This window comes from Notothenia coriiceps, unplaced genomic scaffold (genome assembly GCF_000735185.1).
Source record: "Notothenia coriiceps isolate Sejong01 unplaced genomic scaffold, NC01 NC01_scaffold00026424, whole genome shotgun sequence".
Lineage (NCBI taxonomy): Eukaryota > Metazoa > Chordata > Actinopteri > Perciformes > Nototheniidae > Notothenia > Notothenia coriiceps.
Window position 1 is genome coordinate 1,838,573 of NW_011359125.1, and position 20,536 is coordinate 1,859,108.

General features: G+C 39.4%; 1 protein-coding gene across 1 annotated transcript in view; it reads left to right on the top strand.

The window, feature by feature from the left end:
• Positions 1-20,536, top strand: part of LOC104957131 (CUB and sushi domain-containing protein 3-like) — a 196,504-nt gene that overhangs the window by 49,365 nt on the left and 126,603 nt on the right. The window contains 6 exon segments of the mRNA XM_010784744.1: positions 5,113-5,226; positions 6,192-6,287; positions 6,668-6,871; positions 14,013-14,137; positions 14,332-14,428; positions 15,618-15,722. Of these exon segments, the coding sequence (XP_010783046.1) occupies positions 5,113-5,226; positions 6,192-6,287; positions 6,668-6,871; positions 14,013-14,137; positions 14,332-14,428; positions 15,618-15,722 (741 nt within the window).

The window sequence follows — 20,536 nt, forward strand, 5'->3', positions numbered from 1 at the left end:
GATCCTTTATAATGAGATGCCTGCCGACTGTTTATACTGCCATTTCCTCTTCCTGTTAATCTGCACTCATTTCCCACCCAAGGACTTGTGTGTGTGTTTGTGTGTGTGTGTGTGTGCGTGTGTGTTCACAAAGCAGGGGAGAGCAGCCTATTAAACACAGCACGGTGTTGGTATGCTAATACCACAGCAGTGAGCCGTCCCTAAGGGGAAAATCATCTCTTATTCAGACCCTGGTTCAGCCATAGGCAGCCTCACTATTCAACAGATAAAGAAACATTTATTCCTGTGCTGCTCTGTGTGAGTTCACCTTTCTTGTGTCCAAACATGTGTGCAGGTTGTCATTTGACTTTGGCCATTGTGAGTTCAGTCATTTTAAAGGCACCTTTTTTATAAACACATTTTTTGCAGAATGACAAGAATTGATCCCTGAATTTAGTTGTTTGCTTTGTGATCAGCTCAATCGCCCATTGTAGAATTGCCTCCACTGGCTGTTAGGGGTGCTTTGCCTCTCAGTTTTGTTTCTTACTCTACCTCTTACTCTCTCTCTCTTGCGGTGTCCATCTTAGTTATGTGGCTGGTATAAGAGTTTTACAGTGCTGTACTGCGAGGCTACATGCCAGAGGAGAGCCCAACTGCCACTGCTTAAGTGAAGACGACAGGAAGCTGCTCCATAATTCATAGCCAGAAGGACAAAACATATGCTGCCATTTTTTACCTTTTAGCAATTGCCTCTGTTACCAGTGTGTTGTTTACACCTTTTCATGAGGGTCTTTTGTATTTTGCCTTTGGGCATGCAGATGTAGCTAACACATTGGCGAGAGCTATTACTAGCAGTTTTGGTCATTGGAAGTCTGCTCCTCACATTTTGATCCAATTATAGTTAACCTGCATTTATACCAACGAGAGTGGCTACTTTAACTAGTTGGACAGTAAACCTGTTACTTTATTTTGATGACACTTTTAATTCAGTTGTGTTTACAGTAACTTCTAGCATTTGTATTAGTTATAATGTTATTATAATTACTTCTAATTTACAAACATTTTAAAAAGTGTTACTATTATTTGTGATATTAAAGTAGTGAAAGTCTAAGCATAATCATTTTTCAAGGTTAATGTTTGCTGATGCAACACATTAGTAATTATGAGATGAAATCTTGCTTTTCTGAATGCTTTTCTGAATAGTGTGTCTAACACACCGGATGCATTTGGGAATTAAATTTTGTTTAAGGGTTTAAATATCAGTTTTTTAAATTATTTTATTTTCCTAACCTTGTTCCCTTAGGAAATACATCTTATGTTTTAGATTTGTTTTCTTTTTTTTCTAGCTCGTAGCTGAACACAACCAACTCAGTGCCTGGAGCCTGAGCTGCAGGTTGGACGTGAAAGATTTTCCATATGATAGGGATGGCAGAGTGTATGGTCAGTTACCTTGGTGATGTGATGGGGGTTTGCCTAAACTGTAGGAGAAGCCTGTCGTGTCCTGTACATCGCCTCATTTAACATCCAACTGTTGTTGTCTGATTGGAGACCAATATAAGCTGGCGTTTGGGAAAAAACATGGTGAGCGTGCTAATGAGCTACATTACATTACATGTTACTTGTTAGACGCTTTTATCCAAAGCGACTTACATACTCAATACTGTGGGCAATCCCCACAGGAGCAATTTGGGGTGAAGTGTCTTGCCCAGGGACACAATGACATGCTGACCCCAGCTAAATGTTAAAACATGTGTAAACACCAATTCTCAAAGAGTCGAAGGTGAGGGAGAAGCAGTTAGTAAGAAGTACTTTTTTTGTAATGCACCAACATACAGTAGAGTACAGTACTACTAAGCACATTGGCATGCACAACAGAACAGACAACAACCTACATGTTATCACGGTAGTAGTAATCCAGTCGACTATGTCTATTCATTTGGTTAGAGACAGAGCTGATTATTTTCAAGGTTGTGTACACATCGATACAATCAGGAATGCTTGATTGGAAATATTCATGCAGGAAATAATTGAGATCCTTCCAGATTAATTATCATAAATTCGCTGTTAGTTAGTTAAATGAAGATAAGAATGAATTATTTCCTTTGTGATAAATGATGATGTTCTCACATAACATAAATTATAGAAGTTTATTTGAATTAAAGGTCAGACTCTACAAAGACATTGTCCAGATGCCCTCTTTGTGCAGTTCACACACCATGACGTTATTGGCTTGATGGCTGTACCTAGTAACATGAGTACTGTGGAAATCATTTTCCTCTGTTCTTCTGAAGAAAAGAATAACACCAAAAAGGAAGGTGTTTTGTAGTTGATATTTGTTGTTGTGCCCCCTAGTTTTGCCCAGCAGACAATCTTATTGCTTTTGTTTGGAAAACTAACAGAGATTAGGTTTAGGAACGTCTTGTCCCAAGCCTTAGCTTGTTCAACAAACTCCCAAGCAAAGAAGAAGAAACTTGCATTGGCAACTTTCATTTGCATGCTATAGCTAATTACATGCTGCACATTGTAAAGCGCCCTGCAAATGTTACCTTAGATGCTGGTGTGGTTCTTACCCTTCAATACCCAAAACAACCCAATGTATTCCCATGATACGGAAGCTACAGCACAAGATTGTTTACTTTTCTTTTAGTTCTCCTGCTGGGGCTCAGCCTCACAGCTGCTGTCAATCAACCACTCACTAAAAGTTCCCTCAAGCAGCTGAAAGGAAATGGAGCATTTCTGAGAAGACTAAAGACTTTCTTTCCATATTTATTTTTAATATAATGCCAAAATTATCTATGATTGCAAAGAGGGATGACCAAATATGACTTCAGTTTGACTCTGTGTTGCACCGTTGTTTTCTGTAAAGGTTATTCTCCACATGTTAAATGCCATGGCATACAAATGATGGGTACAACGTTCAAGGGACTACCATATTATTGGTTGTTAAGATAATGTCACATCATGGTTTGCAGCAGGTGAGCAAATAATACTTTGCTTGAGGAAATGGTGACCTATAAAAAATATACTGTCCTGGAAGCACCAGATACTGTATGTATTGTAGCTGTTGATTACTTACTGGACTCTTGGATTATTTCTCATTTAAGTGAATTTATTTGGACATTTTGAGGACAAAGCTTGGTGTTATGACATATGGATAAACAGGTTTACAAAATCAAAGAAATAACCTGCTGGTTATATTGGAACTATTCTATACTAACATTTATTTGACATCTGTTGTAGGAGGTAAATATTACAATATTATTTTCGCAAAAATATGATTTTTTTAATATACATTTTAATCACAAGAGCGGTGACATTAGGTACCCTACCTGATTAATTGGTGGACAAGATTTCTCTAAAAGGATACAAAAATGTAATTAATTTCCCCTTATCCCCCGTATACAGTATCTGAACCCCAGATTATCTAACTGCCTCACACATGCAAATAACAGTCATAAAATGTATATTATATGTTATACTTCTTGTATATGTTCTTTCAAATCACAGAAACTACTGCACTGCCTTATTGTTTAGTGTCCCAACATATGCCAATTTTCTTTTGTAACTATAATTCCTTGAATGGATTTGCACTAATACAGGGGTGGCCAACCAGTCAGATGTAAAGAGCCAATCATTTGAATGTGTTACTGCAAAGAGCCACATCATACACACAGGCACACATGCTGGGTGTATGTCCCCCGACCTCTCTCTCTCTCTTTTGCTCTCAGCCTTTCTGTGTTCTCCCTCACTTTCTTCCTCTATGTGCCCCTCTCTATTTCTCAAACATACAACATGAAAATCTAAAAATGTACAATAATTGACACACAGACACACCCTCCCATAGACAAACTCAAAGACACACCCTCCCATAGACACACACACCCTCTCACAGAAACACATACCTCTGCTCAGCCAGATTTCCTATAAATGTCACAGTCCAATGATGTTGACAGAAATGGACTTAAACCTCTCCTACCAGTATTAAGACCAGAGGCCAGTTATAGTCAACCATTGATATTGTGTCTCACACACAAACTCTCAGTTCAAAACATTTGAAAAAAGTTGTTATCATACTATGCATGTTGCTTCTTTGAAACGTGCAGAGGATGTGGAAGGGGCTCAAATGCATGAAAGGGCATATTTGCGATTTTTGTTAATAATTTAATAAAAATGGTCTGGACTTGTTTCTCTCTGTCTGTATCTCACACACAGATTCATGACGGTTGTTTAAAAATGTAAATAATTGAAGTGTATTTTAGTTAATTCTCCTCACATGACATCTCAACTTGTACCCTCTGACTGACAGAAGCTCTGCTGACAGAGATGCACTCTCTCTCTCTTGTTTATTTCTTTACCGCGAATCACCAAATTCGGGAGTCCTTCTGTGTCAGTTGCCAGTTTTCCGGGAGCAGGCCTTCTCACATACACAACTGCAAATTGTTACCGTTTTGTTTTGACAACATTTATATTGAGTTATTACGGTTTTATCCGAGTTATATTTCTGCCGATCGGAAGCAGATCTCTCCCTTCACTATCGCGAGTGCAGTAATGCCCGCCTCCAGTACTGCAGGATCTGCATTCTGATTGGCTGAAGCACGTCTTTGTTGAAAACTCTGTGCAACAATTGGGCTGGAACTTGTTTGTTGTAAGCCTTTGTGAACTGGGATACATATGCGCAAAAATTCGATATGAACTGAGACTGGGCAAAGAACCGCATTCGGCTCGAGAGCCGCGTGTTGGCCACTCCTGCACTTCATGAATTTTTTTAATCAAGTTTTAGCCTATTTAAAGTCTAAGTGTTATGACTAATTTGTTGGGTTGAAATCTGTTCATGGTGCCCATCTGGGGAGAGGCGCATGCAAATTAGCTCGGATACATGACCCTTAAGCGAAAGGAAGTATTCCAGTCAAAACAGCATTAACCTCTGTGTTACTGCCTGGTTCAACATGTCAACTATTCAAAGCAGCAGCCAGACTCTTGAAAGATTATTGGAAACGATAAAACATTTATTATCACCAGCTTCCCTGATCATTTCCTATCAGGGAGAATACAAGCCCCAGTGAATGGGCTGCATTTCGACTTGTCATTTTTGTTTACCACATTCATGTTTTCTATCCCCTTCGTTCTTTGCAGTGCTGTTTGGGCAGTTTGTGGTATTCCAGACTTTGAACAGTGATGTGGTCGAGATCTACGATGGATCCTCCCCAGATTCAGCCCTCCTTTCCTCTATACATGGGTCACACTCAGGTAAAAAAAAACATACCTTTGGATAGGGCTGCTTGATTATGGCAAAAATCGTTATCTCGATTATTTGGGTCAATAATTGATATCACGAGTATTAAAAACGATTATCCATTTACTTGGAAAACATCCATTTATTGAAACGAAACATTTGAACAGTATGTTTTTAACAGTTGATTACCCTGAACTTAAAGTATAATTCAACTGAAAAACCCAAAAAAAATTCCAAATAAATAATCGTTTTATTTTGATTGTGTTGTTTTCATAATCGTTGCAAGCCAATATCGTAATTGCGATTAAAATACGATTAATTGAGCAGCCCTACCTTTGGAACCCTTAAGCGTAATGCCCTGGTAATGCCATGTTGTTTTTGACTCATAAGTCTGAGTAGTTCTGTCAAGAACAGAATTTTGTTCTGCAGGCAAGAAAGCACATTCTTCCCTCAGCTCAATTCTAATCAAATTACACTTTTTTTCAGACAAATCAAAAATTCTACCAGCTTAATGATGCCGAGTATAACAATTTGTTTCCCTTCCTACATTTCTGTTATGATGATGATGATAATGAAACAATGATGATACATAATACATTGTGATTACAACAGAATTAACTACTAGGATCCCAATACAAAATAACAAAAGGAAAACCAGCTGCTGTAATTTATTGTCATATTCTTCTTGATTACACTGTGACACAGTAAAAAAAGAAAAATAATCAGGTCAGTCAATTCTAGCAATAACATTGAAGATATATTGTAGATCAGATTAGACTCAAAACTAAATCATACTGACATGTTACACATAACTGAATCAATATTCTCACTCTTTTGCCCTGATTAATTTAACAGTTAATGAGGTCATGCAGAGCTTGTGTTTATAAATTGTCCATTATGTGTAAGTGAGTGCAACTATTATCTGTTGACAGCTTCTTCTTAAAGAGTCGATAATACTTCTTTTGATTCTGTATTTTAGGAGAGACGCTCCCTTTGAGTTCAGGAAACAAGATTACACTCAAGTTTACCACAAATGGAACAGAAACAGCCAAAGGATTTCACTTTGTCTACCAAGGTAAGGCTGCTTTTTCTTATACGTTTGCAGAATTCTGATGGGGAATCTTATTTGGTGCATTGAGTGTGTTTGCTTGCTTTTGGAAAAGAAAGATACTTTAGCCTTGCACTCATCACCGAAAGGGCTTTGCAGCAGAGTGCCATTGGCTGCGGCTAGGCATGGCTGAGCAGAGCAGGATGATATGGAGTCAAACATCCCATCCTGGCACGACCACGGGAGAGACTAATGACGTGCAAGGATATTCACAAGGGCTTCAAGATTCCTCCCTGCCTGCTTTGTCTTGCCATCTCTCATTCTCCTGTTGCCTTTCTCCCTACCACGCCCACCCACCTCTCTTTGTCTTTCTTTCTCTCATACTCACTTCCTCCCCTCTTCTGTAGCTGTCCCCAGGACAAGCGCGTCTCAGTGTAGCTCGGTCCCTGAGCCCCGGTTTGGAAAGCGGATAGGGAACGACTTTGGCATCGGTATGGTGGTGCTGTTTGAATGCAATCCAGGCTACACGCTGCACGGTTCCAACGCCATCAGGTGTGAGGCCGTGCCCAGTGCCCTGGCCCAGTGGAACGGCACTGTGCCCACATGTGTCGGTAAGCTTCCTCATCCTCCAAACACTCGCCGCACCCCCTGCATGCACACACTCAAACACTGACACACAGATTCAATAAGATGCAGCAGGTGTCTGACAAGTTGGTGTCTGTTTTTTCTACTCATTATAAATCCTAATGCCAATCTATGGCCAGACAGTTCAGACAACAAGCAAAACACAAGGACAAACAGAACAACAAAGTGTAACATCAATTTTCTTTTCAGACAAGGGATTTCTGTTCCGGTACCTCTCCAGACAAATGGGAAAATAACTGGCATAGAGTGAATATGTCCAACACTCAACACTCTCGGGTTCTTTTTCTAAGTAGCCCACATCTCCCTATGCACTGCATAAACTCAGTTAACAATTTATTATGTAATGCAATTCAATAAAACAGACCTGCAATAGAAGGTGTTTCTAATAAACTGGAATTCCATATGTTAATCAAGGTGGTCAAAACATTAGTAACTGCAAAACAAATAATCAATGTGATCAGATAATATAACACGTCATAAAGGTTTACTTTCATGATGCATTATACAGGCATTGTGTGCATGCATTATGCATTAATACACTGAGTCACTAGTTTATCAGATACAAACAATACCCTGCGATAAATCCTGACTTTATGAAGCTCAGCAAACTACTTCGCTCTATCTTCAGCTCCCCTTGATTTGACTGATTTGTATAGCTAGTTTCAGCTCATTGTTTTGCTCATTGTCCTTAACTTGTCCGTAATGATGCGCTCCCATGGCTCTCAGAATTGTTTATCACAATAGCAGCCAGTTGTTTTCAGTGAAAACACTTTTTTTTTTTAAATGGTTCACTACCTACTCATTAAAAAACAGAAAAAGTTAGCTACTATAGTTGCTTGTGAACAGAGATATATTTTCACAAGGAGTTGTTAGGAACACAAATTAATGCTAATATTTCCCTGAACTTACTGGGTACTATTGTATCTACCGTACTAGTATAAATGAGTACACACATCTGTAAATGTGTACACGGATAATAATGCATAATGTTTGAAATGTTTTGTTTCATGAGTTGAAAAAACTGCCTTTTTCAACATTTGATTTTTACGAATCTGGATTATGCACAATACATTGAGATACAGTTACACATCTCTCCGCACTCATTAACAGAGAGCAATGGTGCAACAGTGGCACACATATATATCAGTGATGAGATTGTTTTACATACAAAATGCCAAGTACACAGGAACCAGACGGCGTTTTTATTTTTAACATACACAAAAGGTACAGGGAATAATTCATGATCCAGTAGCACTGGATGGTCCGTGCAAGGTGTGGACCGTCTACTGAATGGACCGGTATCTCTCTGCATGGCTTTTTGGCTAGCATATACAGAACCATGTACACTTAAATGTACCGGCATACATATGCACACATCCATACACATGAACAGATTTACGTGCCTTGTCTGCACATGCTGTTATCCGAACATGCAAAGGACCGTGCACTCGGTCTCCCAGAGACTCCCACATGTCTCATGGGAACATAAAGAACTGCAGCTGAAGTAGGAAAAACCTATTGAAGTCAGGCCTTGTGCCAGCCAGCAAATAGTCCTAGTCGGTGAGTTCAGAAGATTTCAATCCAGGGTTCATCCGAGTTTACTGCCAAGTGTTGAGGGAATAGCAGTGGCACGCGCGGTTCCATTTTAAACACAGTGATTTTTATCTTGAGATTGGATCTGGCTGTAGCATCACCCCCAGCGGCAGTGTACTCGTCCAGAATAATGGATATAGTTTCATGAAATCTTCACGAAAACACTATGCTCAATTACTGTACTTAAGCCCTCTTTATGGGATATGAAGGCATAAGACACTGTTCTCCTGTGAGGCACCTGTGTTATAGAAGATATCTTTTCAGCTCCTTCTCCAGCTCTGATTGACCCGGATCCTCAGGCGACACTTGTTTCGCTCTCGATTTCACAAATACAAGGCTAGTGCGCTAAGGTTTTTTTATTTATTTGTGTTAACACAAAGCTCTATCGTGATTTAATTAGCTGCGCCTGAATGGATGCGTTTGTGTGGCCTCTGTTAAATCTTAACGAAGAAAGTTGATTTGAATAAATTGATGTTTGTTTCTTTCCCGGTGGAGTATGATTAGTTACCGTGAGTTCTGAATATTGAATTAAATTAGGTGATTTCTTATTTTTTCAGGTTCAGGTGTAGGATGCAAACTCTTTAAACATCTGCATATGTCACCAACAGATGATGGGAAAGAATAAGGATATTTTATAGGCTACACTTAAAGCAATGCAATGGTAAATACTGATACAGCAGATGAGCATTGATGAGTGCAAAGTAGCTGAATGTTACACAAACTAAATCACTACAGAACATCACGACTGCACAGATAGTCATGATTCATAGCGAGTGTGTCCACATAATTGATTTCTCTGTTGGCTTAAACACTTTTCCGAAGGTGGCAACACGTAAACAGCTCACACTGGGCTTATTTTAAACAGTTGATTCTTGTTTTGAAATGGCCTCCAAAGACCAATTAAAGTGTCTCAGTCTGGGGGTGTGTGTTAAGGCCAGGCCAGAGTGCCTCTTTGTAGCAACCTGTCTAGGTCATGATGCTTTTAGGAGTTTTAGCTTCTGTATTAAAAGTGGAAATTATTGCCAGTGTGAAAAGTGTATTTATAGCACTCATGTTTATTTTATTAAGGAAGTAAGCAATACAAATTCTAGAACAACAAATTGGATTTAAAATAATAAAAAATAAACTTTCCACCACCCATCTCTCTAAAACCTTACAACATCATACAAAAGGAAATTTGTGTTTTGTAAATATATAAAACATTTTGTCATCATACCTTATCATATCCATTTTGCTCACTTATCCATAATAGGTTTGACATACTGGCTTATATTGGTCATTCTTTAAGAACTAACCAAAACATACTTTTACCCTGAGAAAGGGAGCAGTCACATTTTCTCCACGTTAAATTGAAATTAGACGTCCTAAACTATCTTGGGATAGTTGACTTTGTCAAAGGTCTTGCTTGTCTGTCTTGAAGCAAACTAACTTTGACACTTTGGCAGGGGTGTTTGCTTTGATGCTTAATGATTCAAAGAAAGCTTTAAGTTTGCATTTAGAATAAACTGTTAAACTCTACAGCTTATAATTAAGAAAGAGGTAAGATAACGGGAAACATTGATATACTGTAAACAAGATAATAAGATTAACAAAAGACAGTTTTTGACTGCATATTTGGCATATGAGTTTAATCTTGTATATACAGGACTGTCTCAGAAAATTAGAATATTGTGATAAAGTTCTTTATTTTCTGTAATGCAATTAAAAAAACAAAATGTACATACATTCTGGATTCATTACAAATCAACTGAAATATTGCAAGCCTTTTATTATTTTAATATTGCTGATTATGGCATACAGCTTAAGAAAACTCAAATATCCTATCTCTAAATATTAGAATATCATGAAAAAGTATACTAGTAGGGTGTTCAANTCAAAGAAAGCTTTAAGTTTGCATTTAGAATAAACTGTTAAACTCTACAGCTTATAATTAAGAAAGAGGTAAGATAACGGGAAACATTGATATACTGTAAACAAGATAATAAGATTAACAAAAGACAGTTTTTGACTGCATATTTGGCATATGAGTTTAATCTTGTATCTATATATAACATTTGTAAGATGCATGGTTCCCAAAACCAAACAAGTATTGCAAGCCATTAAGAATATATACCTAAAATATTGCATAATAAGTGCATGAGATGTAAAACACTTATGTCGTACACACACAATGTGCGGATTCGTTTTTGATTTCTTGATTAAAACACTTCTAATTAAAAGTTTCTGCCTATCAGATGGTGTTAAATAGTGTCTCCTAATGTGTGTGCTCCCCACGCTTGTCTACCTGCAGTAACTCTGACATATGAGCCTGCCGCAGATTGAGATGGGTGTGGAGCATTCCACGCTTTTATGAGTGTCATGATTTCTAATCTTGCTCGACCAATTACATTAACTGACAGCTCAGGGGACTCGAAGGAGCTGTTACATGATTTTAAAATACTGAGTCTCTCTGTGGAATGAGTCTGTTTCCTGTTGTCAAGATCCTGTTCTCACGCTAGAATAATTCAAGCCGTATAAATAAGTACAAAACAGAAGAGGAGTATATTTATTATTCTTAAATTCAGTCGTTTTCTTTCTGAAATGAAGGTTCGAAGCAACCCAAGTGGGGGTTGCGAGATGATTACAAAATAAAAATCGAAAATTTAATTTTTCTTATCAATTTCTTTTATCAATTTTTGTATTTATTATTATTAATAATAACGTGTGCATAGAACATTTTCAGGGGCGGACTAGCCATCTGTATAATTTCCCCGCATCGAGCCTCCCCCTTTGACAATCCACTAGCGCAGTGTTTCTCAAACTTTTTCATACCAAGGACACTTAACCAATAAAAAAACAGTCACGGACCACCTAACTCCACAAATATCCAAAAACAATAGGCCTGCTTACCATTCCAACAGTATAACAAATTACAGCCTAATAATGACAGCTTAACCTTCTCTACATCGCCTCGTTCACACAATAAATCAAATACAAATTCAGATTATATAACCATTTAGTTCAAATGCGATTTAAAATGCTCTCAGGTTTTACACCTCTTATGAAATGTAGACTACATTTATTACGGAGTCTATGTCCAAGCCAACAGACTCACAGATCGTTGGCTACTGAGAGATATGCAAAATACACCGCATTGTACGACACAAACCTCCGCCGTGGATTTCAAAACAAAATACAGTAAAACTATGGTCGCAGGCCCAAGTTCAACTCTCTGAGGCCTGCATGCTCTGCCTACAAAACTAAAATTAAAAAAACTTTATGCAGCCCCAACAACAGCCTCTGATCATCAACAGACTTCATGCAATGCTTCATTGGATGCATATATATTAGATAATAATCTCTATCTCACTCCTAACACATCTAAATCTACTTTCAGCATGGATAAATGTTCATAAAATACATCCATTGTTTGTTCTATATGCTTCTTAAAATCCTAAAAAACACATCGTTTTTCTAGAACAGATTACAAATTGTCGGAAAATGGTACAAACAAGTGGCAACATGTGTGATGAAGGTGTTGCGCTGGGCTATATCATGCAATCGAAAGTGAAACTTATGCTTGTTCCAATGCGGAGATATTCCCGCGAGAGTGCGGACATTTTACATTAATTAACCTCCTACCCCGTTGACAGGGGTCGCCAGTCTCTGGCACTGTTATTTTGGGGGTCGCGGGCTGAAAAGTTTGGGAACCCCTGCTCTAGATATTCATTGGCATTGACCTTCAGGTCTCATTTGCAGAGCTGAATTCAAAACAATTAAACATGCTGTTCTCATTGGTCTCTTAGATGATTAGCTGAAGATGACATCACACTGTGGCCATGGTTGTAGGAAAGTGTGATTGCTCTGCTGTGTGATTGCTGTGAGGCACAGTACAAAGTCATCTTCTCTAATGTGTCACTCGGAGCAAAAGGAACAGTGTAGTCACTTTGAAACGATTCTATCATGGAGATATAACCTGTAAAATATTGATGAGTTTGACATTGTCGGAAGCTGATTGCTGAACACGTTTTTATTTGTTCCTACCTTGTCCGACAGTCACGTTTTCCTGTAGCACATTACATTTTGCTCTCATTTTCTGTGACTCCTATGGTCTTTGGCATCGAAACTATCCCATTTTCCGTTGAAATTGAAAAGAATGATTATCATTGAAATGTTCAGGGTAAACGTGTGGCACAGTGGACTAGTGCGCTGGTGTTCGGATCAGGGGATCTTGTGTCCCTGGGCAAGACACTTCACCCCAAATTGCTCCTGTGGGGATTGCCCACAGTATTGAGTATGTAAGTGGCTTTGTATAAAAGCGTCTAACAAGTGACATGTAATGTAATGTAAACCCTTGTCCCTGACAAAAAGCAACTGGTTTGTCATTGTTAGAACATATTGTACTACTCTGTGACCAATTGAAGGACCTAATTTACCCTTTTTTAACAGCTTTGCTCAGGTTTCTAAAGGGAAACTATTACAGCGAATGCTAGGTGGATTCTTTAACCTGCAGTTCAATCTGAATAGCACTTGGCCTGCATTAGGAGTGGGAGGTGGAAGCATTTTAGTACCTATGCTTGGAAATGGTTAAATACCACACCTTTTATAGTATACAGTATTGGTCATTATTGTAGAAATACATATGATGGCTTAAAATATGTCTGACAAACGCATTTAATCTGCTGATTGAAGCAAAGCAACGACAAGAAAGACCAGAGAAAACACTAGATAAGAAATCTCTTCTAGTGATACTGTAAAATATGTTGCTGAGCAAAATGTCACCAGCTACTAATGGTTGTTTCTTTTAGAAATACATTTCTATAGGTGTAATTTGTGCAATAATCCTAAGAACGTGGGTTTGCAAGACTGGGTTCCCACAATCCCTAATGGAAAAAAAGTGGAGCCAAACACTGAGGAAAGTAGCTGCTCGGATACAAGGCCAATTGGCACTGTCGGAAGAGCAATGAAGAAATTGTTACTGTTATGGCCCTTTTTTCATTTTGATTTCTACCCTGCTCAAATATATCACAGTGCCTGAAAATGTCAGCACAGCCTGGCCACTGACTCCAATTCAACATTCACCGAGAGCCAAGAGGTGTGATAAATATGTTACCTGTGGCCCTGGTAGTGTGGAAACAAGGTGCGCTTTGAGAGGAATAGCTTTCACAATTGTAAGATAGGATTTGTGTGGCTTGCGAGAGATAAAATAACATCAGGGTTGAACTGTTTATGTCTGCAAGGAGCGAGAGGCGAGTGTGCTTCCATGCAAACCTCCACTGAGGTATTAAATAACAATAATGTCATGTGGAAGAGGATCTGGTTTTAAAACAAAAATGAAGCTGTTTTACATTTTTTACCAAGTAGAACCTTTCTCAAAACTCCCGGTAATTATATTTTTATAAGGGCATTTTACAGGCGCTAATTTAAAAGCCATGTATTGGCAGGTGGCATGATGATTTTTAAGATGACCCCTCTGTGCAGACTTCACCCTGAACTGACTTTCTCTCTTTCTTTATCCATTATACCTATGTGTAGTTCCTTGTGGCGGGGTGTTAAGTGAGCGCAGAGGCACTATCCTCTCTCCTGGATACCCTGAGCCGTACGCCAACTATCTGAACTGTGCCTGGAAGATCTCTGTTCCAGAGGGAGCCGGCATCCAAGTAAGAGGGACCACATGCAGAATAACGTGTGATAAGAGTTTAAAATATGTTTTGTTTTAGATTATTCTTTTTTGTATCCATCGTCTGACTTTTTTAGATTTTTAAAAGGGGAAACAAAAGCTGCTATCCAGCTTTTTATTTATATTATGTATGTATTCTTCTGCGTTTGAATTACGGTATATTTTGTCTTTTAGATTCAAGTTGTGACCTTCGCCACAGAACATAATTGGGATTCGCTGGATTTTTTTGACGGGGTGGATGGCAACGCTCGAAGGCTTGGTAGCTACTCAGGTAAAACGGATCCAACTGAATTTTAGGTGTCGTCTTCCTCTTGAATTTCAATCAGATGTTACGGGGACCCAGCAGCAGACAGATGTGGTGATTGATCTGATGACATTTGGCATGTCCTTTAAGAATGCTGTCTAAAAACCAGTTAAAGAAGTCAAGGAATAAAAAATGTCCCTCTCCCTTCACACAATACTCCTGTCTCTTTGAATCTTGAATTGGAGATCTTCATAATGTCTCCCCTGCATAGCCAGAAGTTTTACAAATGCAGTGTTGCCTCAGGGCTCGTGCTAATGAAAATGGTGCTCTTGCAACCTGTTAACCTACTAGAAACAGGGCGTCACATCAATGTAGATGCCTGATCTTCGTATCAGAGAGACTGGTTGAGCACAATCAATTCTGCCTCTATATCTCAGCTTCATGAGACCAGGATTCAAATGGTGGATATCTCATTTTGGAGCAAAACTCTTTACATATTCTAATAACTCCACATTACAGCCCCCACTGTGAGGGACAGCGTGCAATGTGAAAAGTTAAGGCATTTTAAATGGGGCCAAACTGATGAGTGTGATTATGAATGATATGTAAAACTCTCCATGCAAATTGCAGAAGTCCTACGACTAGAATATATAGATAGATCCCAGAATACTGCTTAGCAAATGTTACGGTCTGAATTATAGGTAATACTTCTGTTACATTTTGGTAGCCTGGCTTCTTTGATTGAAGATCCAAAACAATTGTTGGGACATGTTAACACCTTAAAGTGTGTAAATCAGGCAGCATGTGTTATCCATTTAGTTGAGCGATCATTGTTCCTTCATGTAACAATATTCACAATTTAGACTTTTGTAATTATTTGATCTGGTCAACCCACAAGGCCTGGCATGAATGACAGATTATCCAAAATGCATTGCATTTAGATTTTCTTTGGAATGGACTGTTATTTTATTTTTCCTGTGATTGATTTTATTATGTGAGGCATCCTTTCACTTGATTTGTACCTGCTAATTAACTCCGCATCACTCATTTAGCGAGGTTATGTAGGTTAAATTGCTGCTGCTGAAAGACGGTTTTATGTCTACCAGCATTTACCTCTGGTGAAATAATAGAGAATGATTTCACAAAACTGTCTTACTGTGTTTTTGAAGGTGATGAATCTGAATTTGAACTGTCATCTGTATTTTGTGGTGTAAAGGTACAACTATTCCCCAACTGCTGAACAGCACGTCCAACAATCTGTACTTGACCTTCCAGTCCGACATCAGTGTGTCCGCCGCTGGCTACCACTTGGAGTACACAGGTATGAGGAGAGACGGCTTGTCTGCCTTCCGTCCTGTCAGTTTGTTTCTATGTGTCCATCAGCCACCACCTGCAGCAGCTGCATAGAGCTGTAATAAGTAAGAGCGACAGCTGGGCTGGGTGGCACAGTTGGACAAAGAGATAGTGTTAGGTTAGTGAGTCACTGGATTTGTTTTGATTTCTCTGGATTTCTTGAAATGTTCAGTCTTTGTAACTGCTTCTGTAGATTTCTAGATGGTATCCCCCAGTGGTCATTTTTAAAGTCCTCTAGTTGCCACCAGCCAGAGGACCCACATCATTTTCCATTTAGGGACTAATACAACCAACTCTCAGTTTGGTATTCACTTAGGAGCATATTTGCAAAGCAGCATTCTGAAAATGTACCGTTGTCTAAAATTGAAGAGGTTTAGCTGTCCCCAATGGAATGACTGATTTACTAAGTCCCCCATTCAAAACATAGTCTAAATGAAAACGGGTGCTGATTTGCAGGTAATACAAGGAGCTCCTCTGCAGATATTTAATAACAGTCCTTTGTGACTAATTTCCTGACTGTTATTTACATCTTAGGCACTTTCCATTTGTCTCTTTTAATGTCAAAGTAATTTTCCTCCTTGTTATTAGTCTCTCTAAGGTTAGATGGATTTTAAGTTACTGCATTGTCTGTCTCCTCCACATATTTGTTTTACTGCTATCTTGTTATTTACCGCTTACCTACACATTTCCTTACTAACAGGCAGCTATGGGAGACCTATTGTCACTCGTTTTCTTTCAGTAAAGTATATAGAGGCAGTAAAAAAGTGCAGCTGTGGGAAAAGCAAGAGTGGAGAAGCCAACTCAATAATTTCCATGATGAAATGGGAGGATGGGGACGAAACAGAGGCACACCAACATGGCTTTGAGTAAAGATCAGTTCCCACTCACACTAACAGCCAGTATACAAAAGCATGAAAAAACATTGTCGTCACTAAGTCTGTCCTCACTGTCAACTGTGTCAGTCCACAAGCATCATACCCAACTTCAGTCACGTCAGCGCTTCACTTCCAAAACACCCTCCTCTTTCCTGGAAGCTCTGTGTAACTGTGTCTCTCTGTGGGCTCTTTCCCTTCTGCGCTACCCCCCCCCCCCCACCACCAGAGCTTCCTCCTGCTGAGAATCACTTCAGTGCCATGTCTCACAGTCAGCCCTTTCCTCTTTGCCACTGCTGCCCTTGTAAAGTGCATTCCCTGATGCTTTGTGTAAACCCAGCTCCAGTCAAGCTCCCTTTTTACTTTTCCTGTTGCTTTTCATATTTGCAAGCTTGGTTCTACTGACTGCCTGTTGGCAAGCATTTGTGTTTGTGTGATTAAGGCATGTTGCTTCCCTTTTGAACACACCATTAAGTATTTCTGTTTTTTATATTTAGTGATGTTCTAGTCTACTGCTCATAGAAGCTTTTGGATTCTTAAGTATTTGGTCTTAATCACCGCAATCCTCTATTTTGTCCTGTAGCTGGTTTTATGTTTGTATCTTATTTCCAGTGTGTCGTTGGTTCGAACCACCCATTTATTTTCTACAGTTTTTAGCTTCAAATGAATGCTCTAAATGCTCAGTACAAGGGGAAGTAAAAGGCAACAGAGATTGGCACAGAACCAGACAATAAACCATCTGTTTAAAATGGTTTCCCTTTGGGTCATTGCTGCAGTCCGTTGAGGCCCGTTATAGAAATCCTGTATACCCACACTCACTACAGCATCCTCCAAAACTGCTCTCCTAAGGCAGACAGTATGCTGTAGTTTAAAAAGAAACTGGCGTCTTCTCAAAGGCAATACTGTATGTCAGTTTGCTTCCCAAATAAAGTTCCACACTGAGCTTTAGTTGCTTCAGAGGCATACATAGTGTCCACATGAGATACATGCAGTGACTGAGACAATAAACTGCAGTGATTCTAGACAACTTAAAAATAAATGAATTCCCTGACATGCTCTAATCCATTCCTTACTATACATCTAATTTCAGTCTATCTACTTATATAAACATTCAAATACTGCCTGCGGTCATAGCAATTTTCTGTAAATGCCATCCATGTAACATAAGTACCTGAAAATATAATTATATGCATCTCTGCTGGACATTGCACACTTATAAAAGAGTAAGAGCTCAAATCAAGGGAACTGTCATTTGTAGCAGTGCGTAGGGTCCATACTGAGTGTACTGAGTGTACACCATAGCCAAAAATAATCCGATTTATAAACATTGTGCATGCACACCTGCGGGCAAGGTTCCCTTTATAAATTACAGTCCTAGTGGGCATGTGGATCAGCCTCATATTCTACATGCCCACCTTCAACCACGGTCAGTGCAATGCACCTCATGACTGTTGATGAAGAAATGTGCCCTACTGTATGATCAGTGGCTGGTGAATCACTGCATCAAACCGCAGAGAGACACAGATATGGAGGTACCAGTGGGTGAGGAGGTCCCATAACATTGCTTCCCTCCTGATTCTTCCCTGCATGTTATGCATCATGCAGCAGCAGTGTCACCGCAGTATCTATAAGCTCACTGCAATCAGACATGTTACTTTAACCCAGTCGTTCTCAAACTTTTTCTGTCAGGCCCCCCCTTTGGAGGAAAAAAAAAGTCGGGCCCCCCCAACACAAATAGTCAGGCTCAGTGGCGGCGCCAGAGATTTATTTTGGGGTGCTGTGGGGTAGCTTGACGTTTAATAGAGGGTGCTCAAACATTTAGGGTTTCCCATTAATGTACCGGTCGCTACAGTGGAATTTTCTATTGCAACAATCCCCACGCAAATACACAGTGTACCCGCGACTGTTACAATGAAGGCTCGATAATCAGCTCACGGCATATAGGTGTAAGCAGGGGTTGAGTGCTATTTTTATAGTTGTGGATGTGGACCGCTCCTTACAGGTCATAGAGAGTCGACCTCAGTCTACACCCGTGTAAGTTATTTAGATCGGATCGAAGAAAGGTAGGGAAATGTCTGCGTCACCCAGTCCCTCCTTCTATGAGACTTTAATTATGTAGCAACTAATTCTTGAAGAACGTGGAGGAGATAGTAGTATTCGAATGTCTGACCACTGGCGTAGTACTTTGATATGTTAATGTAGCGTCACAACTAATTCTTAGTTTTAATTTTGTTCATAGTATTTGAGAGGAGTCTTCTGATACCACATAAGTAGTTCGGTAACGGTAGTTCTGGTTATGTAGGTTTGGCCAGGTATTCGGATAGTCGTTACAATGTGATGTATTTTTGTGTTTATTTTCTACTGGATCACGTAAATTAAAGTGAAATGTTTTTAGGTAAAAAAACAGTTTTAAGGTTGGGCGTCATTATCTACATCGGAATCGATCACTGGGTTACTAGGATAAATTAGTCGTGGAATAGTTACAGTTTTTCTGTATTTCCAGTTACCTTCCACCCGACTTTGGACCTAATGTTTGGCTGTGATCTTATTAGCTTCTTCTTTTCACCTCCTAATTTTGGTTCACAGACGTTTACAGACGTGTGATGTGCTGAAACGACGTGCCGATTTGCTCACGAGACCTCTTTGGGGCGTCACCGGTTGTGTGTAAGAGAGAAGGAGGTGGCAGTGGAGTGTTGCGTGTAGATAAGGGTGGGACGTGATATGTACACACATTAAGTGGATTACTGGGTCACAATTCGGCAAGTATAAAGAGTAAGACTCAGGTGTGTAGTATTCCGGACAGTCAAACACAGATTGTTTGAAGTAACAATTATATACAAACAATGTTGAAAGGTAAAAGCCAATTGAAAGGGTTGTCACACCCACCTGTGATAAGCAACTCGACTAAGGAACCATTCTAGCAATTTTCTTCCTAGCCAAAAGTTTTCACCCACCCCGTATGCTGGTTCCCCCCCCGATAGGTGACAAGTTCTAACACACCTGACGCATACATATCGGAACTAGGTATACAGTTAAACTTACGGTTTTCATGCATATCCAAGTCTACATTAGGTAATGTATCTTCCTACAACATAATACTCTAAATGTCGACGTGGGAATCTAGTTGAATATTATTTGAAATAGTAGCATTTATTTGTCGCGTTCTCTGGTCCCCTTTTTACTAATAATTTTTATTTATTTTAGTAGTAAACTTTCACTACTAAGTTTTTATTATATATTGGTCATGATATTATGCATACCCTTAGAGACTTACAAAGTACTTTTCGACCGAGACACACAACACCTTTGCTTCGGGTAATAACACACCTGCACACGCTCGCTGCTCGCGCGCGCTCTGCGCGCGTGGCCGTCGCGCGCGAAGCGACAACAATGAGAGAGCGCGCGCGCGTGCGCGCGTGTCCTTTATTATTACGCTCAAAAAAAGGTTGTTGATTCACCTCGCGCTCCTCTCCCTCAGGAGGAGCGGACAGGTCTGACTCTCTGAGTCACTCGATTTCCTGAGAGTCACAATAGAGTGCACCCAGCAGTTGCAAAACCAGTGGGTAATTACATTGTGTTAATAAAAGGTAGCTCCGTGGTGCAAATTAATACTAGTAATATTTTTTTTTTTAATTCTCTTATTTAATTTTTGTCCATACTTTTATGAATATACTGTCATTTTTTTTCTTTTATTTCAAATTCCCTCACTAAACATTTTATAGCGTATTTCTTTTTCATTTAGACAAATCGTCAAGACAAACGTTATACCCACAACTCTCTACATAGGTATCTAGAACGAAGTAAAGACGAGACCGTTTCACGTGCGTCTAACTACGAAAATTGAAGTTATAAATTTTCAGAAGGCCTCCTCGAACGGGGTGGCCTGCGGGGGGATACATTCCAGCGTGTC